The following is a 17,798-nucleotide window of genomic DNA, read 5'->3' on the forward strand; positions in this document are numbered from 1 at the left end:
AAAAGGATGACTCAAAACACTGTAGTTCCCATCTTTTATAAAAGCACTCGTCCTGAAACTTAAAATACTTCAAAAAATAAGAATCTTCAAATAAAATCTGTAAGCATAAAGTATATATATGTATATATATGATATATATGGTATATATATACGATACCCAATTATACATCTCCATCCCCAGTGAGGTAAGTGATGCAGTGACTGCCCTTTCTTGGTGCCTGGGGGCTGTGGGGGTCTGGATGGGGAACAACAGGCTTCAGCTGAACCCTGGCAAGACGGAGTGGCTGTGGATTGACGGCTCCTCGGCTTCTGGGAAATTGTCATCTTTAGTTCTGGATGGGGTTGCACTGCCCCAGACAGACTCGGTGCATAATCTGGGGTTCTTCTGGACTCACGACTCCTGCTTGAAGAGCAGGTGGCAGTCATGGCCAGGAGGGCCTTTGCGCAACTTTGGGTTGTGCGCCAGTTACGCCCGTTCCTGGAACGAGAAGCCCTCTGAACAGTCACTCATGCCCTGGTCATCTTCCATATAGACTGCAATGTGCTCTACATGGGGCTACCCTTGAAGAGTATCCGGAAGCTTCAGCTGGTCCAGAATGCAGCCGTGTGGGCCACTTTTGGTGCCCCTAGGTCAGCACATATAACACCTCTGCTGTGTGAGCTGCACTGGGTGCCAGTTTGCTTCCAGGTCCAATTCAAGATGTTGGTTATCTCCTTTAAAGCCCTACATGGCATGGGGCCAGGTTACCTGAGGGGCCGTCTCATCCCCATCACATTGACCCTCCCCACACGATCATCCAGAGAGGGCATGTTACGGACACCGTCTGTAAGAAAATTTCATCTGGCGGGGTCCAGGAAATGGGCCTCTGCAGTGACCCCTGCCCTTTGGAACAACTTGTCCCCAAGGTGAGGCTGGCCCCTTCACTCCTGGCCTTCTGGAAGGCCCTGAAGACTTGGTTCTGCTGTCTCACTTGGGGTGGAAAGTTGGGTAGCCGTTCTTGGGGGTGGCTCGCACCCTAGAGCCCCTCCCACCAGCTTGGAATTTTACAGCCTCTTGGATTTTATATTTATTTATTGTATTTTATATTTGCAATGTGCTTGATTTTTATGGGATTTTAACTTTTATTGTTGCAGCTTGATTTTATTGTAAGCTGCCCAGAGTCCCTCTTTTGGGGGAGATGGGCGGTAATAAAATTTGAATAAATAAATAAATCCTTAAACTTTACATGTATTTCCTAGATGAAGCAAAAGCTGCCTTCTATGTTAACCAATTAAATATGTAAGAATTCATACTATTTACAATTCTGAAAACTGATGAGCAAGACAACATTTTATAATTATACTGAATGATCCATTACAACTTTTTATGGCACCCCTTCCCCCCTTTTGATCTGCTTTTTTGAACCTTTTGTGTAGGTTCATGCCTCTATGTAGCTGGCAACCAAGGTTTTCTCACTGATTGTGCAAATAAACATAGCACTGCTGCATGCAGCAAGGTACACAACCTGTCAGTTTGAGAACCACATTACACTTTTCTTGATATGATGAGGGACTGTATTCCGAAAGGAGGTTTCAGAGATTTTAATGAGTGCAGGCAGTGCACATCCATGGAAAAAAGTACTTGATTCCCCAGTTTAAATACAGAAATAAATCATGCAATTTCTTACCTATGCATTCTGAAATGTACTCATGTAGTCAGAATTCAGATGCTAAACTGTGAACAGTACCAACGTTTGTGCAGGTTGACTTTGGATAAGATTAAGAGCCAAAGTAGATGGCCAGACTTTTATCAGTTGGGTCTAAACAATATTTGAAAAGTTAATGATGTAAGCAGTGTTTTAAAATTAATTCAGAATAAATAGATGTATATTGCGTTTGCATTTTAATAATTGTACTGTCCTATTTAAATGCATATGATTACATACCTTTCACTATTCATCTTTAATTTGTCTCAGCAGAACTTGACTTCCATGTAGTAAATTCAGCCTTAGCTTTGGATTTAGCATTCTCCTTACTTTGTGAACTGCTACAGCTTTGGGGACAGACTGGTGCTGGAGTCTCAGTCTTACTGGAGTGGCTGCTAAAAGAAGATGACTTGAAAGATCTGAAGTCTACAGTTGTGGTAAGTCAGCCAACCAGTATTTCTGTACTGTATAGTTCATGGATGTTTTATCAGATTTCTTACTAAATTACTGAGACATTATTTTAAAATATGGAACTGGTTTAGAGCCAATATTAACAATGAAAACCATTTTTCCATTTAAAATTAGCTTTCATCATCAGCAGAGTACAATTTTAATTATTGTATCATTCACCTATGAATTTAATTAACATCCAGACTTGGATGACCAAAGTTAATAATCTCAGACTGAAGATGACTTCCATCCTGAGCTGTCAAATTACATTGGATTAATTCAGTAGGGCTATGTATGTCATACTCTGTAGGTTTGGATTCTTAATAGTTAAAATCTGTAGGTCTTTTGAATTAGTTGGGTTTTTAAAGGCCCACTATATCAATATTAGGCAAAAAAATTGCTAGTAGCTTTGATTTCCAAATGAACCTCTGATATATGGGGTTTCTGAGTGGGAGAGATGGGCGGTAATAAAAATATGACAAACAAACAAGGCTATAGGAATGTACTGTGAAATTTAACATAAGGCTATGGTTAGCCTGTCTACTCGATTTGTTTTTGTTTTGCACTAAAATCACACTTCTGTAATTTTAATTCTAAAAAAAAATCATTCTAAATATTCCTGACATATTAAATTATCATGCTGATTAAATGGGGGTCTTTGAAATACAAGAACTAGGCAAGTCAGCATAACTCAAGCAGGCATATTTTAGGACTATCTTAGATTTAGGGCAACTTTTGACTTACATTATTTAAATAATTTGGTTTCCATGAAGTATTTCTAGGGTGTGTCTCCTTTTAATATGAACAGTTTGAGGGTAAAGGATTTCCATAACCTTGAGTAATTCACTTTTGCATGCATATTCCTTGTGATAATTTTTTTTTTACATCAGGAGATAAAATAAAGCATAAGATACTATTTTAGATTCATATACATACACATTTGAATAAAGGATAGCTTTCTTCAGGTCGATAAACAACATTGTGTTGTTGGTGTCCATTCAATTAAAACAAAAATAAATAAGTGTATGAATAGTATAAAAACATTAAAATGTACATAAAGAACAAAACGAGGTAAAACTCAGGAACAGCACTAAAAATAACAAAAATGCAACATAAAATCACAATTAAAAAGTAGTAAGATACTACATCTTGGAATAATCACAAGTTGATTCCAAAACATTTCAAAGCAATTGTTTAACTTTTATGTTCCTATACAATATAGAGCCTGTTTGGTCTAGTGGTTAAGGCACTGGGCTAGAAAACAGGAGACCATGAGTTCTCGTCCCGCCTTAGGCACAAAGCCAGCTGGGTGACCTTGGGCCAGTCACTCTCTCTCAGCCCTGGGAAGAACACAATGGCAAGCCACTTCTGAAAATGTTGACAAGAAAACTGCAGGGACTTGTCCAGGTAGTCTCCGAGAATTGGACACGATTGAACAGATTAAAAAAAAAAGATACTACATCTTGGAATAATCACAAGTTGATTCCAAAACATTTGAAAGCAATTAACATTTATGTTCCTATACAATATATAAATGTATACCTATACAGTAAATAAATTGCACTGAGAATAATCCTATATAAACATTTATCTAAAGGTGGAGAGACTGAGAATATTTATGTAATTTCTCTTTGCTATGGCAAATAGTTAATTTGTATTTATGATATTTTATTTAGAGACACTTGGGGTTTTTTTTTTTCTCTAAAATATTGCACACTCATTTCTGGATTATGTTTAGGAATGCGCAAACAGTAAAAAGCTATGAACTGGAGTATTTATTCATATGTTTGTCTCATAACTTCCAACTCTCTTGCCTTTACCCATGATTTTTCCAAAAGTATCATTTCACTGTAAAACAAAAAGAAAGCATGTTCATTGTTGTATAATGAATCCACCCCTGCCATCCATCCATGCTGAGGGATGTCCCACTTTAGCAAGTGGATTTCTTGAGAGGTTGTAAGGAATAGGTATCATTCTTCTCCTGGTTTCATGAACAAAGGGGTGCTTGTTTTTATTCTGCTGTTCAAATGTGACATGAATTTCATTGATTTGAATACAGTACAGTCTTATTGCATTGTGCATCTAATACTGATTTGTTTGCTGGTATATCATATGAATATTGTTGCATGTTTATTTGGCCTAGGCGATTGTAAACATATTTTTTTCTTTTTTTGAAGATGGGAAACGACTACCTGTTTGACAAAGGACAAGCAAATTTTTGGGCTGAGAAGTTAACAGAGGTCCGTAGGCTCAGTAAACATCTCCTTCTGCTTATACCAGTAACTCACATTGGTCCATGTGAGCAAAGAAAACTCTATCAGTTGGCAAGATCAGCATCAGATCAGGCCAAATTTGTGACACAGCTTCTTAAAGAAATGCCCCCAACTCCAGAATTTTCCCAGTCTGTAGAATTTACAAAGTTAGCTATTCAGAATGAAAGAATATCACTTTGCCTTAAGATGCTAAGTTTGCTTGAAATTGGAAATGGAACTTGCAAAAGTTAAGAAAAACTTGAAACACAGCTTGCTCGTTGTTAGTTACCAAATGTAACTGCTTTGTGAACATGAGAATGGGTGCAGTTATTTTTGTGCTGTACACATACGAAGAACTATAGCTAGAAATGTTAGATATTTCTTGTACATAAATCCGCTGAATCTTCAATCAGAGTAACAGAAAAGGATCATTTCTGCGAAAACATGTAATTTTCATTTGGGGCAAGAAAAATTTTACAACTGCTGCAGGGAATGAAACTGCTTAACTTTGTCTGCATAAATACTTGCCACCTGCGAAGCTGATTTTATTCTTTAAGTAGTTCTTCCTGTTCTCGTGCGTAGAAATATGTCAGTTTGCATTGCTTCTTTTAATTGTGAACCACAATCTATCCACCAACAATTGTATCAGAGTTGTAAAAAAAATCCTAAAATAAAGCTGAATGTTAGCAATATCAAAACAGACTAGGTTTTTGACGTAATTTTTTAAAATCATGGTTGATTTTTATGTCTTAGTGGGGGGGATAAGAATTAGGTGACAGTCACACATGCTTTGTTTTTATTCAGTTGGGTATAAGCAATTTAGTATTAGAATGCTATAATTTAGGATTATTAGCCACCTACAGTGCTCAAAACAAAACAAAAAAATTCCTTTTTTCTGAATCATTCGGTAAGTAAACCTATTATTACTTTGCAGAATAATTCAACTCTGATTGCAGCAGTTTGCTTTGCAGAATAATGCTTCCATTTTTCAGGAACTCTTACATGTTAGAAGTTTTCTTTAAAGAGTAACTAGCCTTCTAACTGTTTTGAAATTGTTTACCCTTTTTATATTGCTTAATTGAAAATATTTTCCTATCTGTTAAACATTTAACAAACAGGATTCTTTCTTTTTCCTGGTCACTATGAAGTGTGGAATGAAAGAGCCTTTTCTTTAGAGCAGTGTTTCTCAACCTTGGTAACTTTAAGATGTCTGAACTTCAACTTCCAGAATTCCCCAGCCAGCCATGTTTCCCCATGCTGGCTGGGGAATTCTGGGAGTTGAAGTCCAGACATTTTAAAGTTGCCAAGGTTAAGAAACACAGCTTTAGAGAGATTGTTTGTATAGCATGTAACCATGTACATGTTCCAGTTCAGACTTTGCATTTGCAAAGTGGTGATTTATGACTGCATACCAGTTTGAAGTACTGTACATCCAAGGTCACCTACGTGGAACATACGGATAATATTTCTGTATGGCAACTTTCTGCATTTTGAGTAGAGTATCTTGTTTTATATAAATACCTGAAATGTGCCATTAGGTGGTGCTATAATACTGTTTTGCTACACAGCCATTGTGCAGGTGATGTTTCCTTAAGTTCAAGATAACACTGGAAAACTGCAATACTGCGCAGAAAATGTATCTTCAGTGGACTAATATGACACTGCATGCATCCACAAGACTGTATTGCACACAAACACACTTTCTTCTGACTCCCAACACCATGTGCACTCTCCCTTTTCTTCATTTAGTAAAAAGGCATAAAAACAGGTTTGTGGAGAACAGGTCCTGTTCTCCTAATCATCAGTACTATTTTCCTAAAAGTGCTAGTTCCCATTTGAGTAATGGACTTGCAACCTTTTCTAACTATGTTTAGCAACAAGTGTGTCCAACTGTTTCCAATGTCATGAGTAAAAGAAATGAGACTACAGTATATTAAATGTGCTTAGACAAAATAAAAGGAAACAAGTATATTCACAGTTTTCTTATAGGGTTTACTTGAAAGCATATACAGTCCAACAAAAGACACTGAACTGTTGTTATCCACCACTCTGTTCAGTTACATTCAACTTACGTAATTTTGATTTCCTGACCATGTATTTTGTAAGTTTTAAACTTTCATATAATTGGCAACCCCTGTGTGCACTTGGCATTGCAGATATTGACAAAACAGGAAAGAGCACAATGGTTCAAACTTAAGTGGCATTAGCAACTTCAAGTAACTTGGTTAATTAATAAACAAAAATAACATTAAGAACCATCCTTATCACTGGATTAAAGTATGTTTTAAACTGTCTAATATCCTACCCTTTAGTTTATGGATAGCAAGTACATGTACATAATCCTGTAAGCATTTCATCACACCATGAGTTACTGTATAACTTTTCAATCAGAAACCTTTAAACCTTAAACAACAGCTGTAAAAGAACAAACGTCTATTACTGAGTGGTTCTCTGTGTAAAGTATTTAATCGGAGTGTGTTATCTTAAATATTGGTTGCTCAAGTGTTGATTATAGGTCTGTTCACTACAACTTTATTAAACCAAAAAGGGAAGGGGGCATTCCCTGATAGGAATCAACAACTTTGGGTAGAATTGTTTTGTTGACTCCCCAGGTCAACAAAGTATCTGGTAACAGTATTTAAAAGTTTAGGAAAACCCTTTTAAGCTTGCAATTTTATACAGTGAATTGGGTGTAGATCCCACTGAGTTCAACAGCTTTTTACTTCAAAGTAGCAAACAGCAAAAGATTGCTGTTGAACAGCCACGGGGTGGGGGCAGAAAATAAAATTGCCCGCTGTGTTTGGTTTGGTTTTAATACCGAAAGTCGAAGAATTCTGTTAAACTCGGAGGCCTTTCCATTTCCCCAGCACACCAGCAAAGATTACTGTTGTTTTGCAACCTTGGAAATAAGATTCGCTATTTCCAGGATTTAGGACGCTTGCTTTCACCTTACAGGATGCAGGCACTAGGGGGCATCTCCACCTTCCGTAACCACTCGTCAGTATGCGAAGCTGTCACGTCCACAGCTTGTTAGCTATTCAACTTCGAAGCCTCAGCGTCCAAACTGCCCAGGCGTTTGGCTCAAAGGTTAACCCGGGCTCTTTTTTTCGCACTTGAATCTTGTTAGTGGACGGCCCGCTGGGGAACGCTTCCACATCGGCTAGCGTAGCCCTCTGAGACTGACCTTTCACTTGCCTTGGAGACGGCTTGGAGGACATTTTTCTGCGCAGCCATTTAGCAACAGGAGTTACTTGAAAGGCGCCCTCTCCTCCCTCCCGACAAGAACGACGCGCGCCCGGCGGGTCAGCGCCTGCTTGGCCAAAGGGAGGACCCAAGTCGGGAGCACCAGGGCGAGGCGGGAAGGAAGAGAAGCTAGGCACCCAGTGGTCGTGGTAGGAGAGGTGAAGGTGCAAAGCCCAGATTCAAGGGACTCTTGAAGTCGGCACGGCTTTGCCACCGAGATGCCCTGGATTTGGAGGGCCTCGCCGCTAGCTCTTTCTCGAAAAGCCAACACTTGGAAGGACAGTCCAATGGCTGCATTTGCAAACTGGAGGGGAGGTGGGACGCGCCCTCTCCTCTTACCGAGAGCGGCGGCCCGCCCGGCATTTAGCAAAACGCAAGACTACGTGCCTAAGTGCTCATCAGTTCGTTGGGGGGGTTGTAAACGGTGGGGAGAGCGCGAAGAACAAGCCTTACATTCCTTACACCGTTTAAGGCCGTTCGTTCAGTCGAACTACGTCTAGTTTCTGAATGTATTTGCTTAGGATATGGCTAGTTGTGCAAAGAGGTGGGCGTTAGAAGATTGATTTTGCTTTTCCGACAAGGGGCGTTTTGCTTTGACTGATCTTCCGCGGAACCAGAACTACGCAGGTGCGTACGAGTAACTCCTGCAAGGCACGGCGGGTAGGCTGATTCTTCAGTTCGCCGTTCTAACGGGCTTAAGATTGGAAAGGCAAGCTGCAACACTTCTTAAAGTAACTCGGTGGAAATGTCCCCAGCGCTGCTCCTCTGTCTAAATCCAGTATTTTTGTTCCTTTGTCTCTAATAAACATGCACTGGTCTCCGCCGGCAAATTACAAGGAACCGGCGAGGATTCATTAATTGATCAGAACTGAGAAACGAAGAATTTGGGAAGGGTAAGAAGGGCCAATTTGTGTACCACCCCCTAACCCCTACCCTTCCCCCTGGCGGACACCCAAATCTCAAAGGGGCGGGACTGGCGACGGCGCACGCCCGAACGTGGCTTCGCAGCTGTATGGCGTCAGCTCGCCCCACCTCCTTGCTCTTCGCCAGGGGCAGCGGCGTGCTTTGTTGGGCTGAGCGCAGAGCTTGAGGCTGTGTGTGAAAGGATAGAGAGCTGGCTTGGCCAATCGCATCACAAGACGTTGAGTGGCTGCCAAGTCTGCGAAGTAAACGGTAGTAGGGCGGTGGCACGGAAAAGGAGCAGGGGGATCCCCTTCTCGGGAGGGAAGACGAGCCCAGCAGAGGGGAAGGGAGCACTCGTCGGCTCTCCAACCTTAACATGTCGTTGCGGATAGCAACTGAACTCCCGCAACACCAGTTAGCCCGAAAGGATTCGTTTCCAAAACCCGTGGCGTGGCATAAGGCTCCTCGGATGGAGGAAGAGGAGGAGTTGCCGGGCGCCCCATTTGATTCGCAGGAGCTTTGAAGTTTCTCCTTTCCTGCGAACTTCCCAAACGACCCAGCAGGGGTGTGAAACGGGCTGCAAATCCCCGCGCCGCCCAGTGTTTACTTGAGAACTTCCGAGCTGGTGGACTTCGGGCAAAGAGGAAAGAGTAGAATAATCACGGGTTTCTTTGCACATCACCTCTGCCAAAGGTTGCAGTTGTTTGACTACACCGCCCATCTCCCAACAATAAATGATGTAACGACAATTGCGCTAAAGTACTGGGTGCAGTTACTGAACCTAGATAGATCTCTGGGTGTTTGCTAACTTTTGGACTTAAGAGCACTAACTCGTAAATAGCCACAGGATTGCACCTCAGTCCAGCCAAGCCTGCCGTGTAGTTTTCTGTTTTCCACCGGCGTTCTGCGCGGTCTGGCTTTGCAGGTGCAACAGCCACACTGTATTGAGCGAGCCGCGTTTGTACTTTCCCAGTGGTTAACCTCATGGGAGTTTCCTGAGCACATGGCGTTATTACAGCTCTTGTGGGAACCAAGCCGCCAATTATTTTTTGTATGCTGAAGTGCATTGTGCAAAAGTAAGTCAGCTTCACATGATGTCTGCCCTAAAATATTTTCTATCGTGAGAAGTAGCTATATACGCTGACAGCATACATTGCAGCGCGTATAGAGAACAGTGCTTTCTCTATGCGAGTCAACAAGCCTGCAGCGTGTGCCTAGTACAGCGAGGACTGAAGGGGGGGAAGCTGCTCCGCTCGGCCTTCGTACACAGTAACTACGCAGGCCTTCCACCTCTCAGAAGCACTTCAAGAAAATTGGCGGCGCCCAATGGGAGAGAGCGTAGACTGCAAAAGGCGGGGCTAAGCGGGAGGGTGGGGAATCGCTGGGTGGTGTTGCTGGGAGACCCCGGCCGGGTCACTGTTCCGTCCCTCCCCGCTGTTATCCCGGCATTTATATATGGGGCGTGTGCAGCTGCTGCGAAGTTCCAGCAGTCTAGATAGCTGCAGCTTTGGTTGAGTCTGTTTTCTCCCACCTCTCTGGGAAACTGATGAGATTAATTCTGATCTCAAGCAGTTAGCCTTTTCCTATTCAGTCGTGGCGCATCCAAAGCTTCCGAGGAAAGTGGGATCTTTCGGTCCTTCCTGCATTTCCGACCATTACAGGATCTAGAAATGTCTACAACACTCTTATCTGCCTTCCACGACATCGACTTCTTCTGCAAGGTAAGATGAGTTCGTGGGGTTTTTTTTCTTTCAACCAGGCAGTCGGAATAGTTCTTAAAACTTCTTGTAGGAATTTTCCAAGCCTGCATTCCTGGATAAGATTACCTAGGACTGAGCTCGTTTAAATTCGGGACTATACTTTTTAATGAACTTGTAAAGGGAGAAGCTGCAAGATCTGCGTTTTGCAAGGGATTTCGAGGGAAGGTAAAACTTTGACAGATACCAAACAACTTTTTTGCTTACTTCAGCGTGCATATATAGTGGGTGTGTTTTAAAATAAAACGGCAGATACACCAACCTCATACTTGATACGGCAGGCTCCAGCTGTATTGAATCGGAACTTTTAAAGTGCATTGATTTGAGTGGGTGGGGCTTCAGACCACCTCTTGAAAAGTTTTAAATTGCTTGCACTGGGAGGGAGCCTTGACAACTAGACTCATGGATCAGTGGCTGAAGCTAGTGGGAAAAGGCCCTGGCGGTTCGAGCGCTCATAGGGAGTACTGAAAATTGGCAAGCCGCCTTCCAAGATTTGGGAGTCACGGTGCACGTTTTTCCGTTCTAATTTCCCGCCCCCCTTTTTTCCGGTTCCCAGACCGAAAAATCCTTGAGCAGCATGCTGGACAAGAAGGCAGTGGGGAGCCCTGTGGGCACCTCTCCCAGCTCCAACTTCACGCCGGGCTTTCTGCGAAGGCACTCCACCAGCAACCTTCAGGCTGTGGCTAACGGCAACGTCAAGTTCCCGAGTGCCTCGCTGTCCGCGCCCTCTAACTTCGGCAGCCTTAAGGAGCCTGGTACCGGAGCAGGCGGCAACAGCAGCAGCCCCACCACCACCTTGCTGAACAAGGAGAACAAGTTTCGAGACCGGTCTCTCAGTGAGAATGGCGAACGAAGCCAACACCTCATGCAACAGCTGCAGCAGCAAGTGGTGGTTGTGGCAGCGGCTTCGGCGGGAAAGGGCGGCGGCGGCGGCGGCGGAAATGGGGGAGGAGGCGGGGGAAGCGGCGGAGGGGGAGCGCCGATCAACTCCACGCGCTACAAGACGGAGCTCTGCCGGCCGTTCGAGGAGAGCGGCGCCTGCAAGTACGGCGAAAAGTGCCAGTTCGCCCACGGCTTCCACGAGCTACGGAGCCTGACCCGTCACCCCAAGTACAAGACGGAACTGTGCCGCACTTTCCATACCATCGGCTTCTGCCCGTACGGGCCTCGCTGCCATTTCATCCACAACGCGGACGAGCGCCGCCCAGCGCCCGCCAGTGGTAGCGCTAACCCTCCAGCAGCCCAGCAGCAGCCACCGCCTCTCCAGCCCAACCCTCCGCCTCACAGCAACCACCCCCCGCACCACCACCCTTCCCTGCACCCCCCGCACGCGGGCAGCACCGGCGACCTCCGCGTGTTCGCGCCCTCTGCCCGGGACCACCCGTTGGGGCCTGGCGGCGGCAATGGTAGCAACAGCAACAGTTTCGGTATCCCGCACCCCCGAGGGGGAGGAGAGAGACCCAAACTCCACCACAGTCTCAGCTTCTCCGGCTTCTCCACTCACCAGCACCACCACCACCACGGCGGGGCTGTGGCGCACGGCGGGCTGGAGGCGGCGGCCGCGGCCCTGCTCCTCGAAAGCCCTGGCGGGTCCCGCACCCCACCGCCACCGGCTTCGGGCGGGTCATACTGCGACGACTTGGTCGCCTCATCCTCCTGCGCCAACAACGCCTTCGCCTTCTCGGCCGGCCAGGAGCTGGGCAGCCTCATCGCTCCCCTCACTCTCCACGCGCCGCCGCCACCCGCGGCTCAGCAGGCCTGCTTCGCCAACGCGGCGGCTTTCTACCGCTGCCACCAGCAGCAGGGCGCTGCAGGGGGAGGAGGGAGCTGCTGTCCCCCGCCCGGCCCTCCCGCCTCTCCGCCTTTCAGCTTCCAGCCTTTGCGCCGCCTCTCCGAGTCGCCCGTTTTCGACGCCCCTCCGAGCCCTCCGGATTCTCTCTCCGACCGAGAGAGTTACCTGAGCGGCTCCCTCAGCTCCGGCAGCCTCAGCGGATCTGAGTCCCCCAGCCTGGACTCGGGCAGGCGCCTGCCGATTTTCAGCCGCCTGTCGATCTCCGATGACTAAGGACGCCAGGGAGAGGAGCGGCCTTTGAAGCTCTCGGTTTTCGGGGTCCTGTTCCCCTGGGCAGTTCCTCTCTGCCCTTTCCTGTCTTACTTCCCTTCCTATTCACCAGGAACGGAAATTAGCCAAGCTCGCACAGACTATTTTTGTTGCTTTTCTTTTTCCGTGTGTGCTCTTTTGTTTTTGAGTTAAAAAAAATCCTTTGATTGCTGAGCAAATTCAGAAAGGAGAAAGCAAAAGAAACGTTTTTTTCTTTTATCAAGAGATGAACAAAAATCAATTTGCAGAAGAGCAAATGATGTCATCAAAAGAACAATTTTTTTTTAATCTAAAGACTTTGGAAGGATGGGATTTCCTTTTTTTTTCTCCCTTGCAACCCCCCCCCCCAGTTTAATATGCACCACCAGCAACAGCCATTCCATTTTCTAGTGTGTTTATGGGGAGGATACAAAGGGTGAAAGTATTTAGCAAACAAATCTATCCAATCGTACTCCCTGAGGAATCAGCAATCAAACTGGAGGCCTATGAACTCTGCATTCCAGGTCCCTTCAGATCTATATACAACAAAAAAGAATAAAAGAAGAGTGGAATTCGTTGCCTTTCAATCAAATTTAAAGTAAATATACTAAATGTATAAGCTTTTAAAAGAAAAATCCAACATCCTGCCAAGAATATGCCTTGATAACACTCTAGTTTTTTATATATATCTATATATATTATAACGTGCTAAAACTTCCATTCCAAAGTTTAATATTGGTTCCATTGCCACCACTTAGTGGATGTTTGGCTTAGAACAATTTTCGTTGCTTTATTTGGAAGCATTCAACTGAGTTTAGTTTGTAATTGTTGATGAATAACTGCTGATTTTTTAATTTTTTTAGCTGAGTTGATTGCGCAAGTCACTGCACAACTCAATATGAACCTATTTAACTTATTTATTATCTTGTGAAAAGTATACATTGGTAATTTGTTCATACTGTATTTATCGGGTATGATGAAAAGCAATAGATATATATTCTTTTATTATGTTTAAATTATGATTGCCATTATTAATCGGCAAAATGTGGAGTGTGTTCTTTTCACAGTAATATATGCCTTTTTGTAACTTCACTTGGTTATTTTATTGTAAATGAGTAAAATTCTTAATTTAAGAGATTGTATGTAATATTTATTTCATTAATTTCTTTCCTTGTTTACGTAAATTGAAAAAATGCATTGGCTTTTTTTTAATAGAAATCTGACTCAATGCTGTGGAAGTAGTTTGAGAAATTTCAGTGGTTTTTTTTTTTTTTTAAGAATGTACAATGGTTGTAACCCGTCCAAGCTTAAACTTCACAATCAATCCAAATTTAAAGTGGCAAACCTAGTTCAGACTTAAAATTAACCAAAATGTATTCCTGTTGCCTAACCACCAATCACACTGTGATAGTTTCAGAGTATGTAGCAATAAAAGGGGTGGGGGTGGGGGGGTCCCAGTGTTATGTCTCTCAGTGCCTTTCGTAAGGGTCCACACTTGCCTTAAATCTTCCTCAACCAAACGACTATTTTTCTTAATGCTTGAGAATTTGAATGTAGGGCTGGGTTTTTAACTACAAGAAATTGTACCACTCATTTTTATTACGGAGGCCACCTTTTGGATCTGAACCTCTTTTGTGTACAAGATCATATCTTTTTTAAGGTTCCAACACATGTAACTTTTTATTGTGTAGGAAGTCAGGAGTTATCCAAATCTTTCCTCTGGGTGATGAATGAATGAGCAGTATCTTTTTTTAATGTACATAGGTACAGGTTCAGCACTATGTACTCTTTGGACTACTTTAACAGAAGTATGTTTTGAATGTAACTAGAAGATAAGTCAACTTGAGTTGTAATATATTTTGGAGAGTCAGTTCACTACAAATTTGAAGTGTGAGACTGTAAACTTTGTACTGTAAATGTTTTGTAGTTCTCCCAATAAAACTTTTGAGGAAAAAAATTCCCAAGCTATTAAAGCCATGTCTACAAGGTGGTGCTTCTTTCTTAGTTTTCCCCTATCAATACGATATCTAGCTACAGATTAACTTAATTTTGGACTGCAGAATTGCTCCATTTCTACAGATATGTGACTGGAAGCCCGCCAAAGGCAATAAACTGTTCCAGAAGGTTCCAAAGTACTGCTGCAAAAAGACACACAATCCTATGTACCACAGGAGGGAGGGAAGAAGATAGCATTTGTTTGTACATACAATCATTTCCCCAGAGATTTGTCTTATTTACAGATTAGAAAGATAGCTAAAGTGTAATGCAAGAACAGAAATGGCTCATCCTAGCTCTTTTTTTTACAATGGACTGCCACCTCTGTTGCATCAGAGGATTGTTCTCACTACATATCTACATAAGTGTTTTTCAAACTTGGTAGCTTTTAAAATGAGTGGACTTCAACTCCCAGAATTCCCCAACCAGCATAGGAGTTGAAGTCCATCCTAAAGTTGCCAAGGTTGAGAAACACTGATCTACATCATCTGAGACAATGTCAGGGTCCTGGCACAGTCTGCTCACTGTTGCCCATCCCCAGGAAGAGCCCCAAACATACTAGTACTTGTGGCCTGTCTATGGCTGCCTTTTTCCTTTATGATCCTATTCCCATTTTTCTCATTGGTACAGAAAAATAGCTCAGTATAGAACCCTGCTTTAAAGCAGGGTTCCCCAAAGTGGTCAATACTGACCCCCAAGGGTTGATGGGACTATCTGTTGTTGTTCACAGTACTATTAGTTAAAGTATTCATTAAATTGTTCTCATGTGATAAATGCTTGGTGGACAAACAATCTGAAACTTCATGAAGGGGTTGATGAGCTGGAGAGTTTGGGGACTCAAGCCCTGTATATAAAAGGGAATATGGTAACTTGATGTGTAGAAAGTCTGTACCTTTTAAAGCCTCCACACTGAAGTGGTACCAAATAGAATTAAGTTCTTCTGGGACCTTGGCCCAAGTAGTATTTCTTTGCTATGCCAGGTTTAATTTGTCAGCTGCTTTGAGCTTGAACTGGTAGCACCTTCTAATATGGGTCTATAAACATGCATCAGTCCTTGTCTAGATAAATATTAAAATGCTTATTTCCACATGATCATAGATGTTTCGGTTTTGATTTTTCTTAAAAGTTATGGTTAATACAACTTCCCTGGGTTGTAAGGTTGACTTCTGCAAATACTAGCTAGAATGCAGTATTGTTACCACATGCACCGTATGTGAGCAAAGCTTGGACTGACTTGAAACGTTCATAGGTTATCTGCACAAAGTCCACAGAGTCAGTTCCCATTAGTTCACTCAGATCTCAGTGGGTTATTTTTTTTTTGCTGTGGTTTCTATAGGTAAGTGTTTGGTGATTGATTAATCAATGGGTTTTATGGGAACCTTTGTTAAGAAAGCAAAACCTGCTCAGAAAGGTTTAAAAAAAGGACTTTTAAGTGTAACCTGATGTGTTGGTAGTATTTGTCAGTCTAGAAATGGCTGTCTTTGTTTGGGCCTTTGAACATTCTCAGACATGAATGTTTGCAAAACCCATGTAGTCATCTCTTACAGGCCTACGTGACCTGTGGCCTACCAAGCTAGAACACAGCCATGCAGCATGGATGGTTTGCTACTGCTATGTGACCACACTTTGATTCTGATTTTCACACTGATTTGAAATTAGCAAAGTCATGCCTCTGTTACGTGCCCAGTGCATTAACTTTTTTCAATCAATACACAGCTTATGTTCTTCTCATATTAAAATACTTGAATTTATCTTTACAAAAGCCTTCCCTAACCTGGAGCCCTCTAGATGTACTGACTCCAGTTCCCATAATACCCAGTCATTTGACCTTGTTAATGAGATTATGGGAATCAAAGACCAGCCTTCCAGAGGGAACCAAATTGGGGAAGGCTCCTTTACAGCAACCATACCAGATTATCCTTGTAACATAAGCAGAGGATGAAAAATCTGGAAGTACCAAGACTTAACACTGGACGTCTGACAAGATTGAAGGTCCTGATTTGATATCAGGCTGGTACTTTAAGTATGATAATTACATTTTATCTAGTCCTTTTACTCATGAACTGGTTTTGGGTGTGAATTATAGCAGTATAGCTCAGCATTTCCTGGTTGTGATACAAAGCCTGAAAAGCAGCTGTTTCATATTACATTCTAGCATTCAGTTATTTTCATTCTGTGCTAAAACAATCCTAACTGGTCAGCAGCTTAAGATATCTTTAAAACCAATTCTATTTTAAATCATTTCTTGTATAAATCCTTTCTTTATACACACACAATCTCAGAATGTGTGTATGTGAGTGTGTGTCTGTGTGTGTGTGTATAGTCTAATATAGATTATATCACAGTGTGTGTGTACATGTTTGTGCGCATATATGTGTGTGTGTGTATGTGTATATATACACAAGTTCAGTCATGTCTGATTCTTGGAGACTGCCTGGACAAGTCCCTGCCATTTTCTTGGCAAGCTTTTTCAGAAATGGTTTTGCCATTGCCTCTTCTCTACAGCTGAGAGAGAGTGACTGGCCCAAGGTTACCCAGCTGGCTTCGTGCCTAAGGTAGGACTAGAACACATGGTCTCCCAGATTCTAGCCTTGTGCCTTAACCACTACACCAAACTGGATTTCATAAGTATATATATATATGTGTTCGTATGTGTATCTATAATCTATATATTTCTATCTCTTATCTCAGAATTAAGCAGAGCAGGTAAAATGAGCAAAGTATTCTGGCTTCTTGTTTTCTTAATGATGATTTATCTGACTGCATAATCAAACATGTACAGTTAAAGAGAGGAATCTCTTCCAGAAAGAATTGATCTGGGGGTTGCTGTCATATGTGTATATATGTATGTATGTACGTGTGTGTATGTATGTATGTATTTTAATCCGTTCAATTGTGTCCGATTCTCAGAGAGTGCCCGCACAAGTCCCTGCTGTTTTCTTGGCAAGGTTATTCAGAAGTGGTTTGCCATTGGCTGCTTCCTAGGGCTGAGAGAGAGTGACCGACCCAAGGTCACCTGGCTGGCTTTGTGCCCAAGGCAGGACTAGAACCCATGGTCTCCCTGTTTCTAGCCCAGTTCCTTAACCACTACACCAAACTGGCGCTCATCGTGTGTGTATGTGTGTGTTCAATTCCTCTTATATCTTCCACTAAGTATATATGGATCGGGAAGCCCTTCGAATGGTCACTCCTGCCCTTGTTATCTCCCATATAGACTACTGCAATGCGCTTTACATGGGGCTACCCTTGAAGAGTATCTGGAAGCTTCAGCTGGTCCAGAATACAGCTGCGCGGGCTATTTTTGGCCCCCCTAGAAGGGCGCACATAACACCTTTGCTACGTGAGCTACCTTGGATACCAGTTTGCTTCTGGGTCCGATTCAAGGTGTTGGTTATCACCTTTAAAGCCCTACATGGCATGGGACCGGGTTACC

At 42.9% G+C, this 17,798-nt stretch overlaps 2 protein-coding genes across 2 annotated transcripts in view; both read left to right on the plus strand.

The window, feature by feature from the left end:
- The window catches only part of THADA (THADA armadillo repeat containing), a 145,503-nt gene extending 140,414 nt beyond the window's left edge, over positions 1-5,089 (plus strand). The window contains exons 37-38 of the mRNA XM_063302892.1: positions 1,959-2,122; positions 4,313-5,089. Of these exons, the coding sequence (XP_063158962.1) occupies positions 1,959-2,122; positions 4,313-4,639 (491 nt within the window). The 3' untranslated portion in view covers positions 4,640-5,089. The remainder of the gene's footprint in view (positions 1-1,958; positions 2,123-4,312) is intronic.
- A 3,470-nt stretch (positions 5,090-8,559) lies between these two features.
- On the plus strand, positions 8,560-14,343 carry ZFP36L2 (ZFP36 ring finger protein like 2). The gene is made up of 2 exons (XM_063302907.1): positions 8,560-10,254; positions 10,847-14,343. The coding sequence occupies exons 1-2, from the start codon at positions 10,204-10,206 to the stop codon at positions 12,353-12,355; spliced, it is 1,560 nt and encodes a 519-aa protein (XP_063158977.1). The 5' UTR covers positions 8,560-10,203; the 3' UTR covers positions 12,356-14,343.
- Positions 14,344-17,798: the final 3,455 nt, after the last annotated feature.

This window comes from Candoia aspera, chromosome 1 (assembly GCF_035149785.1).
Source record: "Candoia aspera isolate rCanAsp1 chromosome 1, rCanAsp1.hap2, whole genome shotgun sequence".
NCBI classification, from domain to species: domain Eukaryota; kingdom Metazoa; phylum Chordata; class Lepidosauria; order Squamata; family Boidae; genus Candoia; species Candoia aspera.